Here is a 20410-nt window from a genome sequence, read left to right on the forward strand (position 1 = left end):
AAAAGAAGACACAAACGTTTTTGAGTCGAAAGGAAAATGATATTTATTGAAATATTCAGCAAGAAGTAAGCGGCATTAAACAAGTCTTGACTCAAGCATTCGCTTTTAGGCATGTGCTGAGATTAATAACATAAGTAAAAAGTCTTTAAATTAGAATACCAACAAGTAATATTTAAGTATAAATTAAAAGTATTTTAGATTTGGAAAACATTTGAATATATATAGTACGAGTATCTAGTTTCTTTTCTTTGGTTTTTTTTGATAAGTATTTGTTTGGATTTGTTTAATTATTTTGTTGGTTCTATGATCTTGGACTCACAGTCCATGGGATCAATATCCTGCTCAATGATCAAAGTATTTTTCGATATAATGTTGGCCAACTTTGTCACCGAGTCCGACGGAGGCTGATTAATGCTAGATCTGGTCGTGGAACGCTTACGAATATCCGCCTCTTGCTGTTGCTTTCTATGTATATCACTTAATCTAAAGGCCTCGAGGAACTCATTGAGATCCACTTTGCCATCGCCATTGAGATCCATCATTCGGCATTTTTCTAGCATTTCAGATTTGGATGTATCGCCCGGCATATGGGCATCCAGGAGATCAATTGCCTTCTCAAACTCATCAAGTGTTATTTCGCCTAAAGAGAAGTTAAACAAATTAAAATCAATATGGCATTTTGTGCCAAATTAAAACAAACCAGATTTATCGGCATCTATTATATTGAAAATGGTCTCCAAGCTAGTCTTGTTGGCATACAAAGCATCCATAACTGATGTGCCATCAGCTTCTGCTTCCAACTGCAAGACAAAGTATTAATTAACTTAATCCTTTGGCTGAATTGTAAAAGTTGTAGCTTACTATAACATCCGTGTCCAGCAGATCCAATGTTCGGAAATAGTTGACACTCTTGCTGTCGGTTCCCGGTGCGAGTTTCTCGCGCAGTAGACGCCAGGGCAGTCCCAACTTGGTCACCTTCTCCATAACATAGCACCACTTCGAGATGGTAATGTAGCCCTTATCATCTGGATCATACTTTTTAAACTCCGTCTCCAGCTCATCGCGATACTCTCGCATCTTCACGGCCAGCTCCTTCAAGGCGGCACTCTCCACGATGCCCACGCGCTGCTTGAAGGTGAGTTTCTTGGCCTGCGAGGCAGCCGAAATGTACTGGACAAATCGTGGCACCAACTGGTTATTGAGGCGTATGTACGCCCCTTTATTGGACCCCAGGGCATAGTAGTTGGAGGCAGAGAATATGGTGATGACCTATTTCAATAAATTTGAATTTTGATTTCAATTTAATTCGTGCTTAATTCACCTTGTTGTCATGCGTAAACTCATGCCCATTTGGCTTGCATTCATGTGATCTGATCATGTAGCTGAGTCTATGGCGCTCCAAGAACTTTTCAGTGGTGTCTGGACCAAACCAAACACCAGCTCCACGCAAAGTATTTGGTATACAGCCAGGCACAGACTGTGGATCGCTCCACATAATATCGAAAATCTGCAGAGACAACAGTTTAGTAAATTTTAATTTTCAAAAGTGCATTGAAGATACCTGCTGCCACTCAGCTTTGTCCAGCGGCTGACCTTCTGTGAGAGGCGGTCGCAAAATCGAAACGTACTATAAAATAAATTATATATATAAATTATAGTTTATATTTGACTAATTAAGCAGCTTTACCTTGCTTCTATCTATAGTTTTAATGAGATCCAGATCTGTGTTATCCGAGAAACCGCCATGCACAATCAGAACACGGTTATTTATAATTGATCCCAGTGGCAGCCAGCGATAAACTTCATCGATTAAACGCAGCAAACGTTTATAATTGCGCTGAGTTGAAAATGTTTATTAAGGAGAGATTGTATAAAGAGAAAGAAAGATATACTTACTGGATACTTGCGCTCTACTTCGCGACTAAAGCCATAGCGAGCATTCATTACGCTGTCCTCGTGATTGCCACGATTGAGGAATACAGCATTGGGGAATGCCAAATAAAGCGACAGTAACAGCAGAAGCACCTCAAGTCCCTTCTTTCCTCTGTCCACAAAGTCACCGTTGAAGACATAAGGATTAGAAGTGGACGGCAGACCATTCTGGGAATAAATTTTATTTCAAATTTTTAAATGATTTTTATAATATTTTCATTCTTGTTTACCTTGCATAGCACTACTAGCAAATCATCCAGTTTGCCATGCAGATCCCCACAAACTGTCACTTGCTGCGACACCGCAGTGGAAACCATCGAGAGGTTTGGCATTTCCTTGAGTGACTTGGCAGCTTCTCTGAGTATTAGCACAACATACTTGGGATGCAAACGATTGCTCTACAACGAATCAATCAAATCAATCTTTATATTCACTTCAAAAAAACACTCATCTGACTCACTCTCTTCTTGCGGAACACATCGATAAGTAAGTCTATGTGACTCTTCATTATGGGTATTTCAACTTTGGTAGACACAATATCGCCCACTTCTTCCATTAGCGCCTCACTTTCTTCCAAAAGAGTAGCTTAAAAAGCATACAGAAAATATAAGAAATTTATTTCATAGCTGACAGCAAAATGCCAGAACTTACTGCATGTTGACGTTGGACTTTTGTTCCCTGTCCCAGCTGCCTGGGGCATGTGCTTGATGAGCTCATGGAAAAATTTGTACAACTGCAAAGAAAAGCAATTAGCAATGCTTTAGAGTGCACCATAAAACTAGCGAAAATGGAATACATAAAGATAATTTAATTAAACTAGGGTCAGTTATAAATGGCACCCAAGCTGCATTTTCTGCTTTGCATAACATAAAATAAAATAATTGACATCTTACCTCGGCTTGGTCCTGTTCGCTGGCATACTCCAAGTTTTGGAAGATTTGCCAATTACAACGCTTTCTCATTTCCTGTCTGGCCTGATGCTGCCGATACCATTTTTGAATGAATATTGCAGCTCTGATTGCTAAAAAATATCAAGATATGGCGGCTTAAATTAGTTAATTTCAAATTAAATGGAAGCTAACATAATATGTGAAACATTATGAATGAATAAATCTCTCTATAGTCGAGTGTGTTCGACTATAAGATACCCATTACCTATTTTAAATGAACCCAAATAATCTAACAGTGCTATATTATTCTAAAAATATGTCAAGTCAATATAATGAAAACATACTTAAATATATCGTAGCCTGTAATTGGTATGCCGATATATTATACTACTACATTTAAAATATACCATAAAGTTAAAAATATGGTAATATTGTCAACAAAAAGAACTAAAACTTGACTGCAACATTCATTTATTACCATAGCCTCTAAGATTTGTACCTGATCGTAACCAAAAAACTGTAATTTGTACCAAAAATTGATACATACATACATGATACATGCTTTTTCCGTACGCACAAAGTTATAATATACTTCTGTCCTGTGTGTAACGAGTATAAAAATATATTTTATTAATAATTGTAAATGTTCGTTTACGAATACAATATCTACAAATAGTTATTTGTTTTAAATTGTTATTACAAGCCTTTTGTTTGTTATAACAACAAATTGTCAACACTAATTATACAATTTATTACGTTCCAAATCAAAAAACGGAAACAATAAAATTTAAACTTCGGTCGGTTTGATAATTGTTTTTTTTGTGCTTGTGTGCAGTGTTAAAGTTTTTCAATGTATTGCGCAATAGTTACGTAATATGTACTTAAACAATATAGAACACTTTAGCGAAACTATAAATCTTTTTTTTATTCCACACTTGGCACCAATGAAATTCCTAAGAGATTGAAAACAATTAAAGTTTTCCAATTGCGTTATTCCAATAATTTTAGCCATTTAGCTTGAAGTTATATATTATAAGCTCAGCTTACTTTAATAGTAATTTGAAAAGTGCAAATATAATTTATTTTTCATACAGTTAAAAAAAAAAAAAGTAACAGTACTCTCAGTAAAAAAGTACTCCTTAATTATTTTCAACCAAGTGGTCAAAGTAATTATTGCCTTGTCGAAAGTGCATTATACCACACACTCCCAAACCTCTTTCATCCATATTTTCAGTTTCTTTTTGTCGAGTGACATGAAAAGTTTTAAAACTCTTGCCACGATCTGATAATGCAGTTAAATGACCAATTAGGGTTGTAAAGAGCAATGTAAAACGAGCCAACGCTGACTCACTTCATCGCGTGTAAATTGTTTTTAATATGTTTAAATGTGTCATTGTGCATATTAGGAAAAATATGTCGTCTCTCGAGGGTGCTTTTTAGTCAAAACTTTCGCACTCTCCCAAATTATAAATTTTTTTATTAACATTATATTGTCAAAATATAGATTTTCACAAAACTTTATTTAGGTAAATTTAAATTTGATACTTTCTTTATACATTTGGTGTTATATAATTACTCACCATTTTCATCCATTACCAAGTACATACTTTTAGTAAACAGTAATTAAAGACTCCTTCACTGCACTCAATTTTCGTTCTAAACACAAAGTTGTTTTGTAAAATTGATGCTTTAAAAACTTGCCCTCGTTTCAAATTGAAAATTTTCACGGACAAACGTTAAAGCATATCGATTTTGTGTCGGGACTTTAATTGCTTTGCTTTACTTTGTCTTAAATTGAAATTGGGTAAAAAGAAATTGTCCGAGTTGTGCACACAAAAAATTGTTAATACGCAGCGTGGCCAATAAAAATATGTATGCCAAGTGGCTTTTATGGCGAAAATTGTAGCTACTTTCTGCGTTCTGCATAAGCTTTATAAAGAATTATGAAAACATTTTCTTTGTTGTACACGCGAAACCCAACGCAAGACTGGGACTTTCGAACGGGTAGTTTTCTCTGCTCTGTCTCGATGTCTGTGTCGGTGTCGGTGTTGTGCTTGTGGTTTTCCATTTACCCTCCGCATTCTATCAACTTATGGGTGTGTGTGTGTTTGTGTGTGCCCGTTTCCGTGTCAGTGTGTGTTTAGTTCTATTTGACCATGCAAACAAAAACACACTTACGAACTCGTACTTGTATATGTGTGTGTATTAAAAGGGGCAGGCCGGTCGATATGGCCACCCTTTGGTCAGTCAGTCAGTCAGTCAGTCAGTCAGCCATTTAGTCGCCGACTCGGCCAGGGTTGTGGCATAAAGATTTGGCTGTCTTGGCTTTCTCAACTAGTTGGTGCCACAAAATTGTAGCACAAACTAATGCGGAAATAAGGTCGCTCTGCTTTTCACTTTTCTTTCGAGTGCTGAATGTGAAAACTTTCTAAAGTAGTCCACTTGTTAGCATTCACTTTCTTGTATTTTTTGTGTGCTGTCGTGTTTTCTTGTTTTCTTTTATTATTTTGGCAAGTACTCGTATCGATTCTTTTTCGCGAGAAAACACGCTGTACTCAAAGTACTCGACGTGTAGTGTAGTAGTATGTGTGTTGTTAGCATGATGACATTTACGATGTTTGCTTTGCCTTTTGGCTCTGGTGGCTTTTAGCTTGTGCGGACACCAGAAAGATGAGGCGACCACAAAAATTGTTGATGGAAAATTGTTTATAAATTTGCCAATTTCCCCAGAGGCTACTCACTTTTCTCGGCCTGCATCGGGCTCTTGGGTCGCTGGGGCTTGCGGAAGCACTTTGGACCTTTCCTGTGAAATAATTGCAGCAGACTGGAGGTCCGTGTGCTGGCCGCCTCTGTTGTTTGCGGCCGGCTATTGGACTCCAGTTCGGACATCCGACTCGATGAGGCGTCTTCCACCGACGAGGAGCTGCGACGCTTGCCACCGCCGCCTGCCTTCTGCAGACATCCGCAACTGCAGAGCATGTTGATGGCTTTAGGCGGGATAAGCTTTTGTCCACACACGCCTAGGCCTAGGCGTTAACCTCTGACCGACTGCCCGACCGACGGACCGACCGACTGAGGTGAGGTGTTTTTTTTGTTGTTATGTAAATAAAGACCGCATACAGAAACCGTCGAGAACCGCGCACTGCGAATCGAGAACTATAAACTGTAAATTGAGAACTTAGAACTGAGAACGGAGAACTGAAAGACGCAAATGTGCGTCGCACTTATGGGTCTACCATGTCGATATGTCGCGTCTTTTGGGTGTAACGTAGTGTTCGAGCTTTGTCGCGAGGTCCGTCTTAATTGCGGCTCCACCAAGAACAAGCGGAGGCAGAACAAACAAATTTCACTGGACTTATGTCACAACACACATGCATGAGTCTACCTTGAGGTTTACTTTAGTACTGAATGTGTATGCTGCTCGCCTCACAATGTAACATGATATGCCCGGACTTGCCCCGAAAACACATTGTCCGTCCTTCACCCAGTGTGCCGCCAGTGGCGCTTTGTTTTGCCGGGTGTGTGCTGTGCTCTACTGTGCTGTGCTGCTCTGCTCTGCTCTGCGCTGAGCTGAGCTGAACCGAACTGAGCGCTGTGTACTGTGCGATGGTGATGAGTGTGTATGCTGGCTGGCTGAATGGCGTGCCTGTGGGTCCACAAGGGTGGAAAATGAGTGGAAAACTGTTGCATGAAACTTTGCTTCAGTTATTTTTTTTTTTTCATTTGTTCTTTCTATGCTTTGTTGTTGCCGTTGTTGTCTTTGCTTTGCCTTTCATTCATTCAACCGGTATCAAACTCATTTTAATCAACGTGTTTATCACCGATTTCGGATGAGCACCCAGCTGGGTGGAAAATGGGGGGGTCCAAGGCTGCTAAAGTTTAATTTTCGACCGATCTGCCTGCTCTCACTTCGAAAGGTCACAACAAACTAACTAACTCCACGGAAAATACCAACGGCAAATGTGTGTTGGGAGTTTGCTTTGCGAAATACCATGCATTTAATATGCTGAGATTTATGCTTTAATTATTCTGAATTAATTGTTGTGTGGTAAATAAAACGCTTTATTTAGTTCGAGGTGGTGGGGCATTTAATGCTGTCATATGTATTTGATTGCTTAATATTTATTGTTGCATTTAATTTTATTTTATGTATAAATCAGTTTGAGTTATTATTTATATTTCATTACGAAATAAATTCTATATCCATGTAAACACTAAACTCTTTTCGTGTTGTTATCTGCCAGGGTATCTTTTGAGTAGCGCACTTTCACTATCTTTATGGCTTCAGATATTGTTGAATATGCCCGAAATGCCACTAAAAGCAGGCAGCACACAAAGTTTGTTCAAAGCTGGGTGGAAGGGGTGGCATTTTGGTTCCACACAACTTTCGCGCGCACAGAATCGATTCTGTACGAAATCCAGTCACATTCGCACGAGTTCTTTCTCTCAGTGCACTCGTAAAAGTGATGCCGTGGCAGCAGCAGCAGCAGCGGCAGCAGCAGCGGCAACTGAGGCAGCAAACTGTGGCAGCGACAGCGACAGCGACAACAACAGAGCAATAATAGCACAAACACGAACAGCTACAGCCAGAATTTCGAAATAGCACGACAAGCTGCGTGCTGCAGCAGCAGCAGCAGCAACGCCAACGCCAACGCGAACGCCAGCAACAACAGCAGGCAGTGGCAATGTCAATGTTACGTATACGTAATGTTTGTATACATATACGAATCCGAATCCGAAATACGTATAATTACGTATTACGTATACGTATGACCCCGCAGCGCGTTTGTCGCTCTTGCGTTCCCGTCTTTCTTGCATGAAATTCCGATACAAACTGAAAGCACGGAAGTCGCTGGCGGCGACAATGCAAAAACAAAAGCAAAAAGCAGAAGCAGAAGCAAACGCAGAAGCGTTTCAACGTTTCAGCGTTAGCGAAATCAGCTGGCGCAAAAATCGTTCAAAAATGACCGAATTGAGTCGAAAATCGATATCATCTGCGAGCGAAAAAGCGGGTAAATCAGCTCTATTCTATTTCCAGAGCCGGTGAGCGAAGCGGAGCGAGTGGTGGCAACAGCCACACAAAAACAGAGGCAACAAAGCGAGATGAATGTATTACACATATACATTTTTCTGTTAAAGCGTTTCTTGTATTCGATTAACGTTTAAAGCGCGCTTGCTTGAGTTTGCTTTACATAACAATCACACAGATGATGATGATGATGATGCATCGCTTGGGGTAATTGTTGCTCGGATTATATTTCGTTTTTCTCCGGCCGAGAAAATAATTGTCGACTTGTGACTTGAGGGCAAATGCTGGCTGGCTGGATGGTTTGACTCTGCTCTGCTCTGCTCTGCTTATTTAGGATGCCTCCAACAATTGCTTGCTTATTTAGGATTTCGAGCAAGTCAATGTCAAGTTGAGTCACAACTAACTGGCGCCTCTCTCTCTCTTTTTCACTCTCTCTCTCTCACTCTCTTTGTGTTCTCTGCTGATGGCCCCCAAAAGTCAAGGCCATTCAATGCTGTTGCCCAGACGACAACGACGACGACGACTTACATTAGCACTTGTCTTTGGGGATGTGTATATGGAATGTTGGTTGTTGGTTGATGTCATTAAAGTTTTCATTGCTTGATTTGGCATGGACAGCAAGGACAAGGCCGAAGGATATGGTCCATCATCATCATCATCTGCATTATTTGTGCGGCTGCCCCAGCAATTTAACTGCGCAGTTGCCAATTGCTCTGCTTATTACATGCTGCCTGATGGATGCGATGGGCGTTCAAATCGCCGCTGTCTGTGTTTACGACTAACTGCTGCCGCTTACACTTGTTTCTCGCTCTCTGTCTCTGCAATCACATTGTTTTTATGGCCTTTAAAAAAGTTGAGCACACATTTGGGCGCTTGTTAAACATGACGAAGCCCTTTTATGAGTCCGGCTTCGCATATTGAACTGCCCAGAGCATAATAATCAAGTTGCAGCCTTACAACCCTAGCCTTGGGCTGCCACAAATTATGCCTGGCAAAAGGAAAGCCTAAAAGAGAAAATAATACATGAAAGCAAAACTCATTTTCTCCGCTTGCTGCATATAAATTATTCGCGTAGTTGCATTAGCCAGCTGTACTGGATCAGCATAAGGCGAGCGAATTTCTGTGGCATGCTGCTGAGTAGCCTTGAGCCAGGCAACAAGCACTTTTGGCCAAAAGTATTAAAAGTTTTGTGCGCCTTTGATCCGCAGCTGACTGCAAACGACAGCAAAGAATAGCACAAACTGTGGGCATCTCTCTTTTTTCCTTACTTCGTTCTGCAAGAACGTGCCACGCATTTCAGTTGCAGTCGCAAGTATTTTAAAGGTTAACTGCCGCGAAACTGGCAAAATTCGTTGACATTAATTTTTAAATAGTTCGCTGTCGTCGCAACTCAATGACCCAAATGGGAGTATGGCATTGAGTAAATGGTGGCAACGGGCAACGTACAGCATCTGTAGTCATGTGGCATGCATGCCACAGTGCTGTCGGCATGCGGCAGCTGTTGCATGGCCTAGCATGCCGCATAGGGGCTGGGATTTAAGCCTCGCTGACAAAATACGAATTAAAAGCTTTTCAAAAGTACATTTAAACGGGCAATGGAACACGCCCTGAAAATATACTCTGAAATGTTTATCGAAACAAAGTGGCATTAACCCACCATTCGCCTGAAAAAGAAAGTACAATGGATTCAATAAAAAAAACAACTTTTTGTTTTTCAATTGATTTCTCAATTGTATATAGGCAAGGCATTTTCTTCAAAGTTTTTTACACTACTGAACCTATAAATACTTATATATAAATATATGTAAATATAAAACTTATATATAAATATAAATTATGGATCTATTCAATGATATTTTAAATAATTTTGTACTCAAGTTGCGATAAATAAAATTATCTTTTCGTGGTATCCATATTTATATATTAGCAATATTTTCAATTTGATTTATCTCCTTTTAAATTCCATAGTGCGTTCTTTTAGGTATTATTTATAATTAAGTATGAAGTTTGGAATAAATGTGTTTTTTTTAAAATGTGTTGTTATTGTACTTTATTGCTGTACTGGTTCAGCTACTTAATAAGTCTAAAATTTAAATCTAAGTGATATCTAATTCATTTAAAAGTATATTATATAAATGTATTAAATATATATTCATTCTCATCGCTTCATAAATAAATACTAATAAATGCAAAATTATATTTTCTTTAAATATTTTAAGTCTTTATAACAAAGTTGAATTGAATTTTCAGCGAATGGTATTTAATCGCATCGCTTTAGTGGTTCATCTACAGTTGCAACTGCTGCATCGGGGCAATTGGTGGGTTAAGTGCAACCGCAGGCAACACCTGGGCCAACTCAATCGTCCTAAGCGGTCGCCTGGTTGACATTTGTAAAAACGTTTTGCCTCTTGGCCATTTTTATTGCCTGCCATTTTACAAAATGGCGCAGACATAAAAAATGGCTGGCACGCAATGCGGCAACTTGTTGGCTCTCAGATTTAAGCCGATTCCGCCAAGGGCCACTTTGATTTGCGGCACAACTTATTAAAGCCCTCAGGCTGGCTGTTGGCCATGGCTATAAAGTAGGCAACATACAAAAAGGGAAGTTTCGTAGGGTTGCTTTCTATGTAGGTCTGTGTGGGTTTAACTTGTTACTTGGACCATTTGTATGCAAGCTCACGCTCGACGGCAGCCCCCGAAAGCAAAGTTATAAGCCAAGGTTTCGTAAGTTTAGTTTAATAGTTGTTGTGTTCCGTTCCCAACTTGATCCTTCGCGCGCTTCTTTCTACTCTTTCGCTTTTTGGCAGCTCGCGACGCGTTTTAATGCAAATTAAAACGTTGCCGGCGTCAAAAAGTTGCCTCTGCTTCAACACTCGTCGCAGCGCGTCGCGTCAAAGATTAAATTGAGCTCGTAGACTGCCAAAATTTAACACTCCTTCTTCCCCAATCCGAGCAGCTTCCTGAAGCAGTTGCTAACGGACTGCATTAAGTGTAGTACGCAGTCAAATTGCTGTTTGCACTACTTCCTTTTGCCCCCAAGAGTCGCCAATTCCTTCCTATTTGTACTCGAAGTTTACACAAAACTTGAGAGCATACTTGAGAACTTTTAACACTTCTGTCTGTGTTACCTTAGCTTTTACTCCAAGTGCTGTCAATTAACAAGCCAATTCTTGTAATTGCAATGACTAATTATATTACACATCTACAGTAAGCAATTAAAATGATTTTTATAATAGAAACAACACACGGAAATTAATGTACTTACTGACAGTATGGGAATTGGGCGGCGATTAGTCAGCAAGCATTTAAGAAAACCATTTTTTCGCTTGCCAAATTGCATGACTATCATAATATGCAAGATTGCGAGATTGCTTCACGTAATCAGATGACCTTAATCCCTTGTTCTAACTTTAAGTACTTACGAGTATGTCATGCTACTCTTAACTGATCGCACTTGGCCATTAAAAGCTTAACTACTAATTAGCCTACGATTTAGATATTTTAATATAACCAACTATTTATTAAGTGTGTTGGCAAGCAAAAAATTTCTATACACACGAAGCATCAATTTGTAAATTAAAACATTTTATAAGATAAAATTTATTTCAAATTGTTACATTAATATTATTAAATTTGTAATTTTTAAAATTTGTTTAAAGTTATATTTTGTGTTGTTAACCAAAAATTAAGTATACGGAAGAAATATAATTTTGAAAGATTAAATATTTAATAAAAAAATTCTGTATTTTGAAAGATATATTTTGTTTTGCAAAACAATTAAGTATACACAAAAAAAATATAATTTTCTAAATTTAATACATTTAATATACAAAATTTGATATAATTTAAAAAATGTAATCTTATTGACGCATTGTGGAAATCAGCAAAATAAATTGTATATTGGCAAACAAAAATTAAGTATACGCACGAAGCATTCTTTGTAATACTAATTAATTTTGAAATATATACTTTACTAAGACAAATTTTGAATGGAAAAACAAATACGAAGTATACAATAAAATATAACTAAAACAAAAACATATATAAGAATTATTATAATAATATAATAATAAAGTGTTTTATGACGTTATAGCTAAATAAATAAATAGCTAATAGCTAAACATGTATTTGTTAGCACAATAATATAAAAATTAAATATTTTGTAACGTATTATATATTTCATTTACTTAAACTTTAAATTTATTTAGCATGTATATTTTATTTTATTAAAATGTTATTTGCGACTACCATTGTAAGTAAATTGCAAATTTCAGCTAATGTTCCACTTAATTTTGCTCCTTACGAGTGACTCAAGTATTTTTGTTGCTGGAATCAACACAAACAACTGGAGTTTGAGTTGGTATTTTGGTATTTGCGGTTATTGGGTAGAATGTGTTTTGCGCCCTTTTACCGTGGTGCTGTATTTGCATTAAGTTGCTGTGGCATTTGCTTCGACACGGTGGTTTTCAGGGCTTAGACATTGGTTTGTGGCTCCTGTCTGCGGTTTGTCTTATTGCCAACTGATGTTTTGCCTTAACTCCCCCTTCTCCTCCTCCTCCTCGGTGTTGTTGTTGTTCATTTGTGTCTGCTGTCAGTGTGCAATTTAATTGAATTATTTGTGCGCTGGATACTTTACTCCGCCTGTGACAGCTGCTCTAATTAGTTGGCCAAGGCTCTCAGGTAAAGGCGTTTAATTAGTCTGCCTGCTGCCTTCTGTCGAGTGTCGAGTGTCGAGCGATTGGCGGTGCCTGGAAATGAAGGTGAACCGCAGTAGGGTTAAGCCGCTTAACGTTGGCTAACTGTCATTAGGCCAACCGGCAATGCGATGCCATCATCCATTATGCCCAAGTGCCAAGGCCATAATCAAATTGAATCTCCCATCTTCATCATCTTCCATTTGCTATTCGTTCGATGTAGTACACAGCAAAATCAGAACGTTTAAATTAATTTCACGTGTCTTTCAGCCGCTCCCACAATCTTGCAAATACCAACGAATCAGCGAATTGTATTATCTATGATAAGGGCACATTACGAGTATTTGCTTTTTGCTATTCACTCTACATATCGACAGACACGACAGCAGCACTTCCCTTACCTTCATCACATTCACTTTTTCTTTTTATCTTAATCTCCATTGAGCGCAGATTGCTTTTTTCTAGAAAGTGAGTTGTTTTCTCTAGGCTGTCGACCAGGGATGAAATAAAGCTGAAATTGAAGCTGATTTGCTTTTGTTTATTAATGAGATATTAAAGAAGAACTTGAATTAGTTTATCTTAGAATCTACGAGCATGAACCTGACTATGGCTTGTACTTCTTAGTTAATTTACACTCTTTGATGTATGTCTTTCATAGACAAGTATTTAATAGACTCGAAACTGTTTTAGGGAATTACAAATTGTAGCTACAGTCAAACTTAATCAATTAAATAATTAATACACAATTATCATTAATACTTTAAGCTTTGTATTGCATCATAATAAATAGCAAAGATTTTAACAATGAATGTTAATATAATGTTCTTACCTCATTTCAAGACTTTATCATTTAATTTTCGACAATAAAACATGGAAGTGTCTTTAATGCGTTTGCATCCCTAGCTGGGGAAGCTCCTACTTATAGAAGTATTCGATGCGTCAGCTTGTTAGGAGTTTTCTAGGCTGTGTGTCGCTGACATGTTCGGATGTCTGTTTATTGACTTTGACTAGGCTTGTTAGGCTGCCTGGTTGTCATGTCATTTGAGCCACGAAAGCTGCCATAAACACGTCGCACACGTATGCGCCATTTTTAAAATGGCGTCTACGCCACTTCCGCTGTTTACGGCAGCCGAATTTTGAGCGTGAAGAGAGAGCGACGACGAATGCATTTGAATTCAATTCAAATTGAAATTACAGCAAATGCCAACGATGCTTATGAAGTCGTTAACGCGACTGCTGCTGTTGCTTCTGCTGCTGGCTCCTCTTTCTATTCCCCCAGCTTCGAATCGTGCAGTTAGCAATATTGGCACATCGTCGAAAATAATTGCCGGAAATACAAAAGGAAGACAGCTCGGCAATGGAGATGACGCTAGCAATGGCAATGCCAGAAATGAAATCAAATAAATGGGGAAAGGAAAAGGCAGCGGAAGAGATTTCCAATTTTCTCATCAAGTTGCCTGCTAAAGGAAGCACCACAAGTCGTTCCAGTTGTAGTCATTGTCATTGTCGCCATCCATTGTACTTAGTTGTAGTTGTAGCCTTACTTGGCTTACAGTGCGTATGCTTAACCATAATTAATTACAGCTTTTGTATGTGCGTACTACATGAATGAGGAAGAACTTGAGTGTATGGGTGTGTGTGTTGCATGTCCTTAAATGGCTTCTTTTCAATTTCAATTGTGAACTTGGCGCCCGTCGCCCGGGGTTCATTGACTGTCCAGTTGAGGCAGCTTGCAATGCGCTATAAAAGCTCAAATCCTTCGTGGGGCAAGCAGCATTCCTGCAACGCACAGCCGAGTAAACGTAACAAGGATTTGCAGCAGCATTAGCAGCGAATCGGAAGTGAACGCAGAGACCAACAAGTAGCAAGCAGCAGCTTCATCTCTACCAGCAGCCAACACTAGCATGGCCTCATTGCAGTTCCTGCTCTGCTGTGCTACAACGCTACTGATTGCCAACGCCCTGGAGCTGACACCGCAGCTGCTCAACGCCGCCGTCAATGATCAGGCAGCTAGCAACAAGGCCAATATGCTCTACACTGCCTTTCCGCCCGTCGATGGTGATGAAGTCGATGCCGTTGAGGTGCCGCTAGAAGTGGAACAGGTCGATAACATTGTCCAGCTGCCGCAGCCATCGTATTCGCATCATTCGCCCCCCCGACTGGCTGCAGTTCGAGAAGGAGCCCGTTCAGAAGCCGAAGCACATTAAGACAGCCTTTCTGAAGCATCAGCATAAGCATGGTGCCCATGGGGCATGCCACATCGAGATCACCAGCAAAGTGCCGGGCATCTGTCAGCCCATGAGACAGGGCAGCGCTTGTATGTCGGGTCAACTGATGGATTTCTATTCGGCACCTGATTGCTCAAGTGCTCAAGGCTAAATAAGAAGAGTTCTCCAACTTTGTTTCTCTCTCTCTCTTTTTCTTTGTCTCCGAAAGCATTACGACTACCTGGTGCACAAATTAACTTAGTAACATGTGTATAAATAAAGTTTATTTTATAAACATTTGCTAAACCATTTTTTCCATGTTGAGATCGTATCGTTACAAAATTGCCTTAAATATATTTTAGATTTATGTTGCGCACACTTTGCACGTTTTATAGCTTGTTTTTGACTTAACTAAATTAACATATTTATTATATTCACTATAATTAATGGAATGTTAGTTTTAGCAAATTAAGTGTCTGACTCAGATATCTTTTAGATATGCAGTCAGATTTATTGGAGTAGAAATTCAATCATAAGAAATTCGTCACGACGAAAGTGTTTCCCCAACTAATGAATAATTTAACATACAGGCGAAGATTGTCAATGATTAAGATAGTCTATACAAAATCATTGAAAAAATAAAAATAAAAACTAGTATTAATAGAACAAAAAAGCTTTTAGTATGCAATAAATCAAAGTTATGCTATGTCAAATGAAATAAAAATTCCATTTTTGCACACGTATATATTTTGCACAAATAATTAAAATTTAAGAGCAATATAAATTTTTAAATTTAATTTCTCTTTCCTGAGTTTTTCAATACACACAAAACACAAGTAAACTGTACACAGAAAGAAATAATCTAGAGAGATTGCAAATCATGATCTAAGATTTTTTTGAACAAATATAGTTTTCTTTTTCCTTAAAAAAAATATTAACTCAAGATTGTAATCTTGCTTCAAAAATGTTTTATTCTATATTGATGTTAAAGCATCTAAATTTTCAAACCTTTGATCTTGATTTAAGATTTTGTTTTCTTTGTTCAACTTTGAGATATTTCCATTTTTGAAACAAGATTATGATCTTGAATGTCTAGATTGGGCAATTTAGCTGATTTTGATCTTGATTTAAGAATACACCTTCTTGGTTTAATTTTGACATATTCTTGATTCAAAATTTTATTCCTGATTACAGCACTATGGTTTTCTATGTTGTTTAAACAATTAGTACTTAAAGTTGCAACAAACATGTCTAAATTTACCTCAGATTTAAGTAAATTAATATTGTTAATAATTCTTCTTAAAGCTTCTTAAACAATTATTGATCTTTCCTTAAATTCCTGTTTCTTGGGGATTCCACACATTGATTATTTACATTTTAATAACTAATTAAATCTTTGCAAAACTCACTTTCGCCAGCCAATTAACTATCTCATTTTGGGCCATATTGTTGGCTTCGTGGGCTTCGCTCCCAGCACAGTTGTCGAGTTTCCAATGGCAACACATTGGCCACCAAAAACCTCCAGCAACTGCGGCGCCTGGAAGAATGGAGCGCGTTTCCATTCAGCTGGACCCACGCGCTCAATATGATCGTAGATTAATCCAGTCACATCAAAGGCACGAAACTGCTCCAGCAACTCTTGATTTCGCAGATCACTGCCCCACAGAAAGACAACCTGCAACATATCCAAGCCGAGATCAACCAACTCCTGATTGGGCTGAAAGTTCTGCACATGCGGCGCAGTGCCAAGAATCTCGGCACTCTCCGCAAAGTTGATGGCCTGCAGAAAGCTCTGAGTGCGCAGATCCATGTAGGCATCCCAAATGTTTGTCTTTCCCGTGGTCAGCAGCATGACTGGAAAAGCTGTTTGCTTCAGCCTCACCATGCTGCAAATGTCCGCATCGAAGCTGGCGAAGATCAGCGGTCTACCACAGCCATATCTTGCTGTTGTCTCAATGATTCTATCCACATAGATGTTCTTGTTGTGCGTCTGCGTCGACTCGAGTGCACCAGATGCCATCAACTGCGGCCACTTGATCTCCACAATCAAGCCCAAGCTGCGAGGCAGTGCGTCGGCGACCTCAGACAAGCGGGGAAAGAGTCGCTGCAACTGACTCGCATTGCGTACATTCAAATGCGTGTATTCCTGCAAGCTCCAGCGTTTGAGGATAAAGACACGACTCGCTTTGAGTTCTGCGTAGCTCAGCTGCCGAATGAGCACATAGCGCAGATCAAAGCGATCCACAATGGGCTGAGAGCTGACGCTGTTCGTAGTGTAGAAGCCAAAACCACGCCACACAATGGGCACATAATCCCGGGTCAGTTGCACATCCAGCTGAACCATATCGCCTTTGGCCTTCGACACAGCTAGAAAACTTTCGATGGTGTTCTCCACTAGGCTTGTGGTCGCCTGATGGTAGCTCAGTCCCAGTCCACGATTGCCTACATCCAAGGTGGGCCAATTGTTGGGCCAATAGCGCTGAAAACTTCCACTTAAATTGATGTCATCAGCACGGGGCAAAGGTTGAACCACCAAGTAGGGCAAAGTGAGCTGTCCAATGACTTGCTGACTGTTTGGATGCTGCACAGCCAGCTGTAGAATACCACGACTACCGCGCAGCTGCTCCGGCAGAATATATACCTCACCAAGAGGCAGCTGTGAGCGATCCAGCTCGTAGATGGACAAGCGAAAAGCGTTGGCCACATCCAGTGGCTGGCTGAGGCGGTAGATGACAATGGCGCCCTCGTTGTACCTGATGCCCTGGCGACTCTGCAGCCGAAACGAGGAACGATTGTAAGCGTAGCGAGAGACCTCAATGCGCGTGTTGTCCAGCAAACTAAGTGGCTTCAGTTTAAGCCGCAGCTTGACAGGATTGATCTGCCCTGATAGCTGCAAGTGTTGCTGCCAGATGAACTTCAGTTCAATCACATACTCCTGCTGCAGCCAGCCGGGTTCCAGCCACTGGCCACCGCCCACAGAGCGAGCATATGCCTCGCCAAAGATATCCGTGCCCGGCGAGCGATAGATCTCGTAGGTCTGCAGCATGCGCGCCACCTGTTGCGCTTCCCAACGCCGCAAGACACGATCCCCATCCGCATTCAAGGTGTAGATGAGATAGCGATAGTAGACACGTCGGCTGGCACAGATCCATTGGCGGAGATACCATTTGGTGCGCTGCTTGTTCTGAGCACGCAATGGCAACGCTTTGGTAATGCTCCAGGCGCCCAACGCTTGATGATCACCACTGACGGCGACTGCCTCATCCGGCGACAGTTGGAAGCCCGACGGCAGCGCAACGTTGAAGATGCGAAAGAAGGGCACACAGAGATAACTGCGTCCGGTTATCTCGTTGGGTCGTTCCTCATCGAAGACCTTAAAGGCCTGCAGCTGCGCGGAGCTGAACACAGACGATTCATTCACAACCGTATTGGGAGCGAGAGCGGGAGACGGAATGGAAAACGCGTGGAAAGTGGCGGCTGCTGTGCAAAACAATGGCCAGAACAAAGCGAGCTTGTAGAGTATGCTAATTGATTTTAGCACTCGATACATCTTTGTTGTCCAAATCAAGCAGCAGCATCATCTCGCACCCAAATGAATAAACTTGTTTTCCCAATATACAACAATCTAAATACAAAACACAAAAACAAAACCGGCGTTAAGCGAACAATAAGTCTAAATCGATGCCGTTTCACGATGGCCACTTTCTTCGATTCGATTGAGTTCTTAACCCGGCACTGACAGACGATCGAATGAAAGAATCTCGCATTGTTCACCATAGTTTTGTGGCTACCAATCAGCTGAGTCTACACAGAGAAAAAAAGAATATACTAGTTTCTAGTTTATAGAAATAAAACAAGGGGCCCTTATTACAATAAATAAATCATATCCGCTCCAACTGTGAAGAAAATTAGAAAATAATCATTTTAAATTAATGAACAGTTTGAAAGAAATTCTGACAATGATTTATTGCCTGAAATAGTACAAGTGTTAAATAAATTATTTTTGCTGTCAATCAGTTTTTCATTAATTGAATAGGTAACAAATTATTCTTAAAGTAAAATTAAAGAAAATGAAAAAAGTATTGCACCTAAATAATTAATAATTTTTTTTTATTATTAATTTAAATGAAAACTTAATCGATAAATTATCCTTAACTATTTGATTAGGTAAAAGAAGAGGAAAGAAAATGTATTGCACCTAAATAAAAAGTAATTTTTTGATTAGTGATTTCTATTTTTTTTTTTTAATTTAACATCGTTTTTTTACATTTAATTTCGATTTTTCTAGAGAATTCGTATTTTTACGTTGAAGTGATTTAAAATTTTTTGTTTCAAACTTAAGGTTAAAAAAATAACTCTCCTCTTTCACCTTCTTTCCCCATTTTGTTTTCTTGCAGTGTGCGTTAATTTTGTCGAATTCCGTTTAATAAGTCACCACTGCGAGCTAATAAGCTTGCCCCCGAAATATTGGCATAGTCTTGTATGCTAATGTTGCAGATGCCGAAGAAAGTTGTGAGAGAGTTGCTCAGATATTTTCGTCCACGACCAAAGGTTTCACATAATTTGGATTATAGTCCAGATGCATATAACGCGAGAGATGCCAACGCTGAATCGGCGCCTTGGATTCATTACTACAAGTAAGCTTATCAACCAGATGGAAATGCTTCAGAGACAATCGCACACTCAGCAAGTATTTTTCCACCTGATTGATTACCTCATCGCTGGGCTCTGCAGCCCTGGTATAGATGGCCATTTGATGACGAAACCAGGGCAGCGAGCAGTGCAGTTCCACGGCATAATTATCATAGTCCGTTTGCGTAATGCGTGTCCAGTAGAGATCCACTGCAACAGCAAGTGAATCAGCATCAGAGAGCGAGAGTTTTAAAAGAATTCAAGTCGAACACTTCACTTACGATCTTCAAAGTAGCAGCGATCGGTTGGCTCGGGATTTGTGCCATAGATCCACCAGGTTCCCCTTATCTGTGAAGCACTTGTAACATGTAGATTAATTTGCATATCTCGCTGAAGATCAAGACCCATTCACCCTTTGGGCGTCCACTGGAAACTCTTTGAACAAACATTTCCAGCCAATGACCGCATCGAAATCACAAAGTAGACACACACAGCACAGCAAACCACCAAAAATAGATCCAATTTCGACTCGAGACATCGATAGGCTGTCAATGTTGTGTTCATCTTCATGCAAATGAGACGATCCCATGCCATCCACATTGCCTTCGCCATCGCCATCGATCGGCATCATTCCATAATTGACCATAGACCATTAAACTGTAGACAACTTGGCTTATTTTATTTGTTTCGGCTGTGTGACGGCTCTAAAAACTCAACAGCGCCTATTAAATAATAGCATATCGAAAGGGTTCTCTTTTGATTCTCTCTTTTAAAATTTTTGTTTCTCTCTTAATTTGTGGCTTAACTTCATTTTACCGCCGCTGACTTCAACTCAATTTATGTCTCCATAAATTTGTCAATCTCTTTCTTTTCCCACTAATACTTTCTTACCTTTTAGAATTCGCGACTTGTTGACAGTAAAATTTCGCAAATTAGTTTATGTAAATATATCATTTTATTTTATGTGATTGTTTTAAACTTTCTTTTCAATTAAAATTTTTCATAGGAATTTTTGCTTTTTTCTAG

The 20410-nt window shown here is 39.5% G+C and overlaps 4 protein-coding genes across 10 annotated transcripts; 1 reads left to right on the top strand and 3 right to left on the bottom strand.

Annotated features, from left to right (window-relative positions):
* Positions 1 to 242: 242 nt before the first annotated feature.
* Positions 243 to 7625, bottom strand: LOC132791895 (serine/threonine-protein phosphatase rdgC). 6 transcript variants are annotated; one of them, XM_060801015.1, is made up of 13 exons: positions 7401 to 7625; positions 5564 to 6468; positions 2826 to 2953; positions 2584 to 2665; positions 2393 to 2517; positions 2163 to 2330; positions 1897 to 2100; positions 1688 to 1837; positions 1562 to 1627; positions 1322 to 1507; positions 862 to 1269; positions 701 to 800; positions 243 to 640 (listed from the first exon to the last, which is right to left on the bottom strand). In XM_060801015.1, the coding sequence occupies exons 2-13, from the start codon at positions 5799 to 5801 to the stop codon at positions 288 to 290; spliced, it is 2208 nt and encodes a 735-aa protein (XP_060656998.1). In that variant the 5' UTR covers positions 5802 to 6468; positions 7401 to 7625; the 3' UTR covers positions 243 to 287. The 6 variants fall into 6 exon arrangements, with proteins under 6 accessions (XP_060656998.1, XP_060656999.1, XP_060657000.1 ...); XM_060801016.1 differs by lacking the exon at positions 7401 to 7625 and having other exon boundaries at positions 5564 to 5964; positions 6208 to 7277; XM_060801017.1 differs by lacking the exons at positions 5564 to 6468; positions 7401 to 7625 and adding exons at positions 3374 to 3421; positions 4403 to 4795.
* A 4438-nt stretch (positions 7626 to 12063) lies between these two features.
* On the bottom strand, positions 12064 to 18489 carry LOC132790848 (glycerophosphocholine phosphodiesterase GPCPD1). The gene is made up of 2 exons (XM_060799580.1): positions 16162 to 18489; positions 12064 to 13068 (listed from the first exon to the last, which is right to left on the bottom strand). Exon 1 carries the CDS (start codon positions 18300 to 18302, stop codon positions 16179 to 16181), a length of 2124 nt encoding a protein of 707 aa, XP_060655563.1. The 5' UTR covers positions 18303 to 18489; the 3' UTR covers positions 12064 to 13068; positions 16162 to 16178.
* On the top strand, positions 14321 to 15074 carry LOC132790974 (uncharacterized). The gene is given in 2 exon segments (XM_060799738.1): positions 14321 to 14639; positions 14641 to 15074. Coding segments are annotated over 2 exon segments (474 nt in total). The 5' UTR covers positions 14321 to 14449; the 3' UTR covers positions 14925 to 15074.
* Positions 18490 to 18991: 502 nt separating the features above from the next.
* Positions 18992 to 20361, bottom strand: LOC132788843 (uncharacterized). 2 transcript variants are annotated; one of them, XM_060796473.1, is made up of 4 exons: positions 19797 to 20361; positions 19666 to 19732; positions 19467 to 19594; positions 18992 to 19415 (listed from the first exon to the last, which is right to left on the bottom strand). In XM_060796473.1, the coding sequence occupies exons 1-4, from the start codon at positions 20028 to 20030 to the stop codon at positions 19278 to 19280; spliced, it is 567 nt and encodes a 188-aa protein (XP_060652456.1). In that variant the 5' UTR covers positions 20031 to 20361; the 3' UTR covers positions 18992 to 19277. The 2 variants fall into 2 exon arrangements, with proteins under 2 accessions (XP_060652456.1, XP_060652455.1); XM_060796472.1 differs by having other exon boundaries at positions 18994 to 19594.
* Between the last annotated feature and the right edge of the window lie 49 nt (positions 20362 to 20410).

The sequence above is a fragment of the Drosophila nasuta genome, chromosome 3 (assembly GCF_023558535.2).
Source record: "Drosophila nasuta strain 15112-1781.00 chromosome 3, ASM2355853v1, whole genome shotgun sequence".
Classification (NCBI taxonomy): Eukaryota; Metazoa; Arthropoda; class Insecta; order Diptera; family Drosophilidae; genus Drosophila; species Drosophila nasuta.